At 31.5% G+C, this 12,116-nt stretch overlaps 1 protein-coding gene across 1 annotated transcript; it reads left to right on the forward strand.

Moving 5' to 3' along the window:
* Positions 1-833: 833 nt before the first annotated feature.
* LOC139481743 (zinc finger and BTB domain-containing protein 18.3-like) lies at positions 834-9,739 on the forward strand. The gene is made up of 5 exons (XM_071265235.1): positions 834-903; positions 2,725-2,860; positions 3,900-5,050; positions 6,098-6,207; positions 8,504-9,739. Exons 2-5 carry the CDS (start codon positions 2,732-2,734, stop codon positions 9,004-9,006), a joined length of 1,893 nt encoding a protein of 630 aa, XP_071121336.1. The 5' UTR covers positions 834-903; positions 2,725-2,731; the 3' UTR covers positions 9,007-9,739.
* Positions 9,740-12,116: the final 2,377 nt, after the last annotated feature.

A 12,116-nucleotide genomic window follows, 5' to 3' on the forward strand; every position in this document is an offset into this window, starting at 1 on the left:
AGTTACACAAACTTAACACTTATAGTTACTGTTACTAACATCACATTAATCAAGTCCTATTGCAAGGTAACTTCAATTGTCTAAGTATTACGTAATGACTTGATAAACGGTGATTTTAAGTAATTACATTAAGTTGTCTTTAATTTATGTGTGCATGGAGTGATTCACTCTCGGCAAACATTAAGTGTGTAGATTACCAAAGTATTCATATTTCTCCTTGTTTGCATAAATTTAGAAGAAAATGTCATAATATATATACTTTTTACTTGTCATTTGTTCAAATTACCTTCCTGGAATGCCTACTTTTGAAAAGTATCGAATGTCAGCAGAATAACTTGAATAAATCATGTTTTAATGGGTAGGGATGTTCAGAACACAATTTATTAAGAAGTTAAAAAGTAATCAGTATAATCAATTCAGTATCATTAGACCTAAGAAAATAACTTTTTTCAATTAAATAAAAAATTAATTGATATGGAATGGATTAAAAGGAATATAGAATATAAAAAACTTAAAAGAAAAAAGAAACAATTAAATTTTGAGATATGCTTTGGTATTTTGATTCTTTATAATCGTCCCTTGCACTTAATTGCAACATGATCCCAAATTGATTCAATATTCAAGACTTTATATACGAATCTTGCTATCATTATACAAATCCTTGATTCAATTAATTGGGGGGGGGGGGGAAATATTTATCAAATTCACATCATATTGTTATAAGAAATATCAAAATTTGAATCCAATATGTTCAAACGTTTTCAGTATATGGACTTTTTTAATGACGCCAACACGGAATTTTTTTCATGGTTAGCGAATCCGACTTGTGGTTTACTTCTAAGACTTCCGGTTTGAGTTGTAAACAAAAGAAAGAATACAATATGTAAACACTTTGGTCGAAAAGTAAGCAAACGCATCATCATACTATTTTGTAAATCAGCGAAATGAATATATATACGATTTATGATTCACAATTTCGTTTTGTTCGAGCTGGCAGTTAGCCAATGATCTAAATTAACTGAGTATCCCTGTACCAGTCCACTACCAGTACTGGTGGTACCAGGGAAAGGAACCTCTTTCTAGCTTTAGTTATCATCTAAATAACTGGCTGTTTTACAGCCAATAAGGCTTTAACACACAATAATGACTTATCAGTTTGAACAAAACATAAACTAAAACCATGTTAATTACATTTGTAACTGAAGGGTCGGGTGGCCTTGCTACAAGTTGCGTCACAGTCCCCTTATGTTGATTAAACATGTCAGACATGTCTGTCTTGTTTACGTTTTGTCAAAGGTTTGTTTCACTGGGACTGAGTTCTGGTAAATAAGACCAAACACAGATTTTCAGATACTTTATCAAAACAAAATGTATACATGCATGATGCAGCCATAACATACAATGTAATTTAGGTAAATAAAATCATTTGATTAGTATTTTCATTTCACCAGTATATATGTCTATTCTTTTCACAAGTACATCTAATATATATAATTACATGTAGTTGGTATAATTCCTACATAAGAATGGCAAAGACTTGTACAAGAAGGGCAGAAGATACCAGAGGGACAATCAAACTCATACATCGAAAATAAACTGACAAAGCCATGGCTAAAAAAGAAAAAGACAAACAGACAAATAATAGTACAAACTATCCAGTAACATCTAAAAAATTGTCACAATATAATTTCATTTCAATATTCAATTCATTATTCCGCTCCTGCACTGTAATATTGTTCATTTTGCCTCATCCAATATTCTTGTTAAGCAATTTTCAGCATTTCCGTTAGAAGGTGATATCCATACATGTATGTTACTTTTTTATGCAGCAAATGTTGTACTGATCCCAACAGTATACATGTACATGTAGATCTTACTTTGCTGAACATTATTGCTGTTTACAGATTATCTCTATCTATAGTATTCTTCAAAATAATAACCAAAAAAGGTGTATATATATATACACATTTAATACCTTAAAAAAAGTTCTTAATTGAATTCTTAAATAAAATAATTGTATTATATATTATGATACATGTATCAAGGTTGTCATTTAGGAGAGTCCATGAGTCCTTGACTCATCCAAATCTTTCTGGACTCACCATTTTCAAAACTGGTTAGTCCAAAGATACATCAAGATTGAAATATTTTGTATAAACTAAATTTAATACACATATCATTTTATAGCAAAAGTTGAAAAGTATATTTGAATTCAATGTCATTTCATTGCTTTATTAGGTCATGTAGACTTAATTGAAATAAATTAATATTATTATATTATAAATTTATAAATTATAAATTATATTGCAATAAAATATCTTCTTTTAACTGTTGGACGCACTGACTATGGCCAACAATGATGTGTCCCTGGACTCTCCTTCAAAAATCCTAAGTGAGAACTAGGATGTATGATTTTACATTATTCAAAAGATATAAGAAGATGTGGTATAAGTGCCAATGAGACAACTCTCCATCCAAGTCTCAATTTTTAAAAGTAAACCATTACAGGTCAATTAGAACGGTCTTCAACGCGGAGCATTTGCTCACACCAAACAGCAAGCTATAAAGGGCCCCAAAAATGACAAGTGTATATTAAAAGCATGCATATTAATTAAAATGGCAATTTAAAAATGTAAATGTTTACAAGCCAAATTTTTTGTTTGTTTTTGAAATTGATCCCAGTAAAGTTAAAAATAATTTTGATTTTTCCTTGTTTATTTTTAGATCAAAGATGATCACATATCAGAAGGTGTACACAGATCATGTACACTCCAGTACATTGATGAGCCAGTTTACACAGCTCTGGAGAAATCGTTTAATGTGTGATGCAGATATTGTTACAGGAAATACTGTTATTAAGGTATCAGGAAATAAAAAGCAAAATGTCTGCCCCGTCAACTATTTTTGTTGTATGGAAAGATTGTAAGGTGTATATGTTTGTCTGGCAGGTATCATCTGACCTTGACCTCATTTTCTTGGATCATGTTGAGTTCATTTTATACTTACAGTACTGGTAAAGATTTATGTTTAGGACTATCACCATAAAATCAATAGTTAGTAAAGAAGGCAAGACATTTCAGCGTGTGCACTCTTGTTACATATTAAAGGCACTCCAGAGTACCATTTGGTTCATTTTTTAACAAATTTTGATTTTTATCTTTTTATGCCCCACCTACGATAGTAGAGGGGCATTATTTTTTCTGGTCTGTGCCTCCGTTCGTTTGTCTTACCGTCTGTGCGTCCGTTGGCTTCAGGTTAAAGTTTTTGGTCGAGGTAGTTTTTGATGAAGCTGAAGTCCAATCAACTTGAAACTTGATACACATGTTCCCCATGATATGATCTTTCTAATTTTAATGCCAAATTATAGTTTTGACCCCAATTTCATGGTTCACTGAACATAGAAAATGATAGTGCAAAGTTCAGGTTAAAGTTTTTGGTCAAGGTAGTTTTTGATGAAGTTAAAGTTACATCAACTTGAAACTTAGTACACATGTTCCCTATGATATGATCTTTCTAATTTTAATTCCAAATTAAAGTTTTGACCCCAATTTCATGGTCCACTGAACATAGAAAATGATAGTGCGAGTGGGGCATCCGTGTACTATGGACACATTCTTGTTCACTATCTTTTAATTGGCACCTCCTATTTGTGTGGTTTTTTTTGTTTTGTTTTGTTTTTTTTAAATCCTTTTTGGTTGAAAATGGTTGATTTAATAAGTAACTAAAAAACCAAGCACCAATATGAAAATTTAGACAAATTATGTCTCATGATACTTAACTTAATCATGTTTATTAGACATAAGAAGATGGGGTATGAGTACCAATGAGACAACTCTTTTAGCATATTTTCATTTTTTTGTTTGTTCATAATTTATGATTAAATTTTGAAAACTTTGCAGGCTCACAGATTGGTTCTTGTAGCATCATGTGCTATATTACAGTCACATGACAACGTAGCAACAGGAACTGTTCTAGAGGTCACATTACCTAGCGACATTCCACAAAAGGCAGTTTATATGTTTCTCGAATTCTTATACCAGGGTCACATGATATTATCGGAAGAGAATGTTGAGGCCATTGAGAAAATTGCCAGACTGTTACATGCGGGAGATGTTTTAAAGTGTTGTTATGATTTTGCCAAAACAATAAAGTCAGAAACTAACAGACAACAAGAAAAATTTAGTTTTCATGAATTAGTGAGTGTAAATCATATTAGATCAACAAGTTTTATTAAATCAGTATCCATAGATACAACTCAAGAAGACATCAGAGATGATCAGCATTCAGGTCAAAGGTCATCAAAAATGGAAACTGCATCGTCTCAACACTCTGAACATTCATCCCAAGGTAAAACTGCATCATCTGTCTCTTTTTCATCTTCGCCGTCTGCTGTCCAAAAACACAGATTAAATTTAAGTGATCATCAAACATCAAGTTCTTTGAGAACAAAAACAAATTCATCAACTTTGCCAGATTTCTCTGACAGCAGAGACAATTCTTCCTCACATCATGCACATGGCATTATTGATTTGTCTGACGACTCTCGTCTCAATTCACAGTCTGTTTCTTCTAACCAATCACAAGTGTCTTCTCATCGTAGAAACAGTGATCAGACAAGATCATACTCAAATGAACAACACATAGGGTCTAATGTTAGTTCAAAGAGACGACATAGTGATCAGAGCAGACCAAATTCAACAGAAACAACTCCGTCTGCTAATAATCAAATGGTGACTTGGGCTAGATCACATGATCAGTATTGTCGATCTTTGTCGGAGGAAAGTCTTAACCAAAACAACCTACCGAATGTTTCGATGGGAAGCTACCCAGCCCCGTTTGGTTTTGCCATGCCAGTTATTCCTTCAACCTTATGGAGTGATAAAGCCATGGTGCAGCATTTTGCGTCTCAACAAAATATCAGAAGTTCGTCCAGTAATAGCATTACTTCATCAACTAGTTCTAAAGCTAGTACCAATCATCAAGGAACCAGAGTTAGTGATTTTCCTGATCTTCCTATATGTATAGAACAAGATGATTCAGATGACAATAGGTATGAACAAAACATAAAATAGAAAAACAATGGGTATTGGGTCTCCATCCACGACACAAAATCACTACACTTACTGGTACATAAAAAGCAAAACAACTCACAAAAAGCAAAGGATATGGGTTATCCATTCATGACAGGAAATCAGTATATAAAAAGCATAAAAACGCACAAAAATCAAAGGATATGGGTTATCCATCCATTACAGGAAATCAGTATATAAAAAGCATAAAAACTCACAAAAAGCAAAGGACCAGTGCTTTTAATGCTGTTCTTCATCTCAAAGTCACAGTGAGACCTTCAAAGTTTGTTCTAAATGGGTTTAATCAGGGATATTGTGTATAACCACTTGAGAGATTTAACTTTTGAAAAATACAACATTTGGCAAGCAGTTTTAATATTGAAAATTAAACTTAAAAAATTATACAGTCTGCGCAATGCAATAGAAAAAAATCTTTATTTATCTGATATTTGTTTAGATTTTGTTTTGTTTGCTAGAAAACTAGATGATTTTTGCCCTAATGTTGTTCACAACAAATGACATAATTTAAATGTAGTTAAAAAGGCATAATAAAATATTTATATCTGTATTGCATTACAGTCTGACTCTGTCACAGTACTAGTGTATCAAAGCATATGATATATTTTTAGAAAAAAAATCAAATCATGCCAAAAACATGATCCTGTGAAAAGAAAGAATTCAAGATTAAAATATTAGAAATAGAAATAGAAAATACCGGTCATTGAAGCGGCACCATTGAATCTGTATCATATAGAGTACTGTAAATTCAGAAATTATTATTGGGATTTTAATTTTTTACGATATTCAGAAAAATCCTGTTTGATTCATATAAAAAAAAATAGAAAAGCGAGTTTTATTTATTGTGATTATAACCCCGTCCCATTTTTCCAATAATAAAAACATCACAATAATTTCTGAATTTAGAGAATATGGGATATGAAAGGGAAAATGTGGGTTATTGTTAATTTTTAAAAATATCCAAATGCATTTTAATTTATTTTTAAATTATGTCACATTTATATTTATAGGTTGGTTCTAGATGTGAGTGAAATAGATTTGTCGATGATTAAGACAGAAAGTATAGAAGAACCATTGGACCTACATGTAAAAGGGGCCTTTCAGCTAGAGGAAATTAACAGTATGTTTTAACTTTTATGATATAATGCAGGTGGCAATTAAGTCCCAAAATTGAAAAAAGGCAGACAACTCAATGACAATTTTTTTTTATTAATAATTCCTGCCAATTTTATGAAAGCTCCATGAGGTTTTTTATAAGCAAAAGAGGACCAAGTACATATAAATATGTACCAATGAAGATTCTTATCACATACATTCAATTATTTCAAAAAGATTTGTGAAGAAGGAACACCAAAGTTCATTCCAGTTTTGTTTAGTCTTTCTGTGTAGTATAAATGCAACATTGTTTTTGATTTACAGACTTGAGCCAATTTACCCCATTTGTATAAGGAATTTATACATTAGAGATCAGTGGCGTAGCTTGCATGTATGCTCAGATGCTCAAGCATCCACATCATTTTGATAAAAAAAAAAAAAAACAATTTAAAAAAAATGTGTTCGTAGGAGTTAAACTCGTATGTATCCAAATGTAACAAGGATGGAGATATGAGTATAATGTCCAGTCATTTATAAAGCAGTATGCACGGTCTTTTATGTATGATCAATTAGTTTATTTAAACAAGATGTATCAATCGCAGAAAAGTGTTCCGACTTTTGACTTTTTTCGTGAAAAGTCTATGTCGTCAGCTACGGCAAGCCCAGACAGAGGATGATGACAGGCAGACCCGCGGAGATGTCTCATCTGAAATTGGGCCAAGCGGAGAGATGGCTTCTACATCTGACGTAGCAACATTACTAACAACTAAACCACCATTTATATCCTGGTATCGTTTCCTCTGACATGAAAGAAGACGTGATAAAAAAGTGAATTTGAAATAGAGTGTGATCATTCATGGGCTTATATATACCCGTTTCCATCTAGATACAAATAATGATTTTTAAATTAAAAAAAAGAGCCAATGCCCCCCATTTTGCAATTTTTTTTATCTATCCAAGAAGCAAGATCAATAACTAAAAATAATATCTAAAGAGAAATAAAAGCTTCACAGCAATGCAATGGGATTTCCATTATAATTTTTATTTCAAAGGGGCATAACCGGTTAAAAATATATTTGATCAGGACTTATTTTTGATAGTGTAAAAGACATTGCTGATGATTTAAGTTTTTTAATAAAAATCTGGCAAGAATTATACACTTATACACATGAGAGTGCCAACAAGACCGAACAGACGGACGGACGGACGCCCAATATTTCCATGTCCCCTGCAACGCGTTAAGCGAAAGAATAATCACTTCGGTTCCTATATTTTACATCAAATATTTTACCAGGTTTATGAATTGAATGATGGTAATTTTGAGAAAACAATAAAATTATGTTGGAAATATATGAATGGGTGGGTATTTTGAAATTACATAAAAAATCTAACAAGTGTTGGATTCTGGGGGATTACATGTGCAAATAGGAAATGTCCGAAAAAATATTTAATTTTCTGCATAAAAAGATCTCTAAAAATTTTACGCCTCGCTACGCTCGGCGACAGTTTGGCATCCACATCATTTCAACCCTGGCTACGCCACTGGAGATGTTGAAATCATCAATATTTTACACTTCACAAATCTTTTTGAAACAAAATGAAACTCTTGAAATTACATTTGCTTTGAAACAAAAGCTCTGATAAATTGCGAAACATATTTTTACTTACTGTGGATTCATTTATTTTCGTGGATATCAATTTTCGTGGAATAAGGAAAATACACATGTTCCTGAATATTTGATTTTGTGGTTTTAATGAAGTCTGCTTACAAGCCTATAAACATTTTGTTATTTGTTGAACATTTAATTTCGTGGTTCACCTGTACCCATGAAATACACGAAAATTGGTATCCAACGAATAATAATGAATCCATAGTACTCTGGTTTTTTTCATATGATTCAAACAAGAAAAAAAGTTATCAAGTTTCTTATCCCACTTTATTCAAGATACATTCCAAGATCTAGATTGAAATAATTTTAAAAGTAAAACAAGTTCAACTTTCTCATCTATTTTAATCAAGCTAATGGGAGACAACTCTGTAGTCTTTTTGTTTATTTAAAATCATAAATATGCATTGCTAATTTTGTGAACAATTACAATAAATACAAACAAATGTATGTTTAATATTTAAGAAAAGTTTAGTATGCATGCCCCAAATCTGTATCTGAACAGAGTAAAGGTTTATTTAATAATAAAAGTTATGAATTCAAAGTTCTCAAACTGTTCAGTTCAAATTGAAGTTTTTCTTCATGCAGACTATTTTCTTCATTAATTACACAATTTTTCACAGATTAATTCTTATTCTAATTTATACTTATCAGGAAGGCCTATGGTATCTGAGTCTAGTATGGTTAAACCAGATGTCAGCAGCAAACCAGTTCAGGATAAGCCTTCAGAGAACCAAGCAAGACAATACCCTGGTACCATCCCATACAGTGCAGCCTACCAACCGACTGTTAATAATGATTATTCAAAACAGTGGTCTGCACAGCTGCAGTCAGCTGTTGTGAAAAAGAGACCAATGAGCATGTCATCAAATGTCAGAAAAATCATCCAAGACCTTAATTTAAATAGGCGAGCGCTGGCAAGTCCTGCTTCACTTAATTCTCTTGCTGTTGGAAATCACAAACCTATAAGAATGCCCGGAAAGAATAACTATAAAGTCTGTTCCTTGTGCTATAGAAACAAAATCAGAACCAAATCTGGGTATTATGTATACAGTTATTATAAATGTTCTGTTTGTGATGTGCCGCTGTGTATCGGTAGAAGGAAATGTTTCTTAGAATATCATAAAGAGGCAGAAGTAAATAAAGAAAAAGACTAAAATCATTACAAATCTTTATAAAAATGTTTGAATTCTTATACTAAAAGATGATTTCTTGTTAATTTGTCATCAGTTCATTTGTAAACCTCATATCATCAAATCTAAATAATTTTTGACATTGAGGCAGCTATTTAATTTTTTCTCTCTCAAATATTTGGTAAAGTTGTTATTGTTGTATCATTACTACTTACTGATGCAGTACTTTCTTGTCATTTGAGAATTTCTAAGTGGTACGAACTTAATAAAGTCATTGAAATGATTTTTAATATTTCATAATTTTTAATTTCTACATAATAAAAATAAACCAGCAGCTCGTTATGGTCACAAGTGATGATTAAAGAGAACCAACTGCAATTTCATGTTTTAAAAGTTTTTTAAATTTCACAATTTCTTCCTAATCAAAACAAATTCAGCAGCTTAATCATAGTAAGGAACAAATACAATCCATTTGATTAAAGGGAAACAACTGTAAATTAATTAATCTGATAGGGGAAATGCATTTGTTATTGCAATTACTGAGTGATTTTTAAATGAATTTGTTCTTAGAAATTTATTTGTGTGTTCTGTACCAAAATGTTTCTTTTGATTTTATTTTGCTTTAATGTACTTTTTAGAATCTTGTGCAGTTGGAATGGTACACATATTTTGTCAGAGGATATTTGTGTTCAGAATTATATTATATACAGAATAAAATATACATGTAGATCATAGATGAATGATACATATGAGCAAAGTGTTTTTGGTTGTGATATTTCAGGACACATTTAACAATCATATTAGTCATGTTTTTGTCTTTTGTATTGTTTTAGTTCATTATTGGTTTGAAATAAAAATTAGGCATCAAGATTTGATAGTTTTAATTGTACTCAATGTGCAAGACTGCATGAGAAAATAAAATGTCATATTTAGGGTTATATTCACAAATATTTTCTACTTAGGTAACCTTAATTAAAATCAAAACGAAAGAAAACAAAATTTTTAGGGGTAAAGTGGAAGGGGTTATGTTCTATATTTAAACATGTTATGAGTTCTATAAATAAACTAATAAACTGCTTTTTGGTTGCTTAAACTATACATTTGGAAGTTAATGCAAATTATGCAATGTTCAAACTGAAGTGAAAAATATAACAAGATAAATTGTAAAATTTCCTTTAGTTTTGAAAATTATTAATGTGCACCAGCAAAATGGAAAGAAATTTATATAAGTTGCAATAACTTGTTTCCCTATCCACTATAAATAAATGTGTTTAAACTAAAACTACACTTAGGTCCTTCCTTTTGACCTTTAGATCTTAATTCTAGTCACAAATATATTTTATCCACATAGTTTAAAGAGTAATCTATGTTTTAAAATGGGCATTTTTTACCAACATCACATCTTATTACTTTGTAAAGGTCACAAATCTCATTCATTCATTTTAATTCCAAGAACTTAAAAACTTCTCAATTACCTTTTAAAATTACACTAAAGTGCTATTATATAATATGCACTGAATGTGTACCTTAATGTGGGTCTCATTGGGGTCTAAGCATGACGCGGGATTGCTGATTTTTTGTAAGCGTGACACGTGAAAGTCAAATTATTGTGTCGTGAAAACGGGAAATGAGGTCCAGCGGGACCCATGAAATGACAAAATAATGAGAATTTCTTACGTACATAGTGTAAGCGGGATACGGGAATCTGACAAAACAGTAAGCAGGATCCAGGATCAGAACCCCCAATGTTTTCATAACATAATAAACCATATGTACAAAAATGTAATATACAATCAGTGATCATTTTTTTCAGCTTTATCATCAATTCAATAGCTATTACCAGTAGGAAAAATTGTTTATGATAAATGGTCAGAAAATTTTGTAGTAGATTATTTGAGGCATGGAATGTCAAAGAGAGTCTGTGACTCTTTTTACAAAAAAAATCTTATGATTAGATTGATCTTGAAACGTTTGTAATTTTTTTTTTATAAAATTTTAATCTCTGTTCGAAAGTTCTACATTTGTATATATGTACAATATTTTGTACAGATATCACAGTGTACAAGCGGACAGTGACACAAAACGGAAGTTGCTGATCTGTCCGACGGCGATCGGCTCGTTGTTTTTCAAAAAAATATAGAATATCAACACAAAGTGTCCCATAATGGATTGTTCAGCAGCTCAAGGTAAGTGAATAACTACAATGATGTATTTTTGACCATTTAAAGCTTATTTTATGCTTTTAGCATCAACCGTCTTTTTAAAATAACTCCTGATCATGAAGAGGGGTCAAAATTTTGCGATTTTTCGAGTCATAAATCTTAACAAAACTCCGAAAATTCAAACATTTTCAAGATTTTTAATCGATACATAGTTGAATAATCATATTCCGCATACACACACAAAAGTTTGGTTCATTTTTTTTTATTATATTGTCACAATTGAATCTTTTCTATTCAAAGTGTACTGTCCGCCTCGTTGCCACCGTATGTTTTCATACTGTCCGATTCGTTGGTCATATTCATGATCGATATCTTAAGCAAAAGTAAGATTGAAACATGCAATTTATCCACATTTAAACTTTATTCAACACAGATACTGTCTATGATTATATATGGAAAATATTTATAGATTATATATTCAGCTTGGATCTCGTGTCAATTAAAGGGGGACATTGGTCACTCTTCCAGAACCTTTACTCATGTCTGCTGCTCGTATTCATCGTTTGCGGACCTTGTTGTTAGATTCTAACTAGGGTTCCCAACCCCGGACCCCCGACCGCCTGGATCCGCAACTGCCTAAGCGATTACAAATACATGTATTAAGTAACGTGAATGTATTCATATTAATTTATTTAATCGATGATTTGTACATATAAGAATTGAATAATAACTCATACAGAATAAATGCAAGTTATGATAAAAAATTTAACAAGAAAGGCTTCACCGCATACTTCATGTTAAATGTGTGTATATAAGTATTCTTACCTCTACTAAGGCAATAGGAAAACAAACTCATGGACCATTCAAGTACACCGTAACTTTTCAATTGATTCTTTTTGACTTGAATTCCAAGCCATGAGATTTGTTTGATTATTGGTGAAATAAGACGCAAACTGGGTGTAAGAAACTATT

Source organism: Mytilus edulis, chromosome 7 (genome assembly GCF_963676685.1).
Source record: "Mytilus edulis chromosome 7, xbMytEdul2.2, whole genome shotgun sequence".
In the NCBI taxonomy this organism is placed as follows: Eukaryota; Metazoa; Mollusca; class Bivalvia; order Mytilida; family Mytilidae; genus Mytilus; species Mytilus edulis.

Coding starts and splice junctions, on each gene's coding strand:
- LOC139481743 (XM_071265235.1), top strand. CDS start 2,732: ATGATCACATATCAGAAGGTGTACACAGATCATGTACACTCCAGTACA. Junction 2,861..3,899: donor CAGGAAATACTGTTATTAAG/GTATCAGGAAAT, acceptor AAAACTTTGCAG/GCTCACAGATTGGTTCTTGT. Junction 6,208..8,503: donor TCAGCTAGAGGAAATTAACA/GTATGTTTTAAC, acceptor TATACTTATCAG/GAAGGCCTATGGTATCTGAG.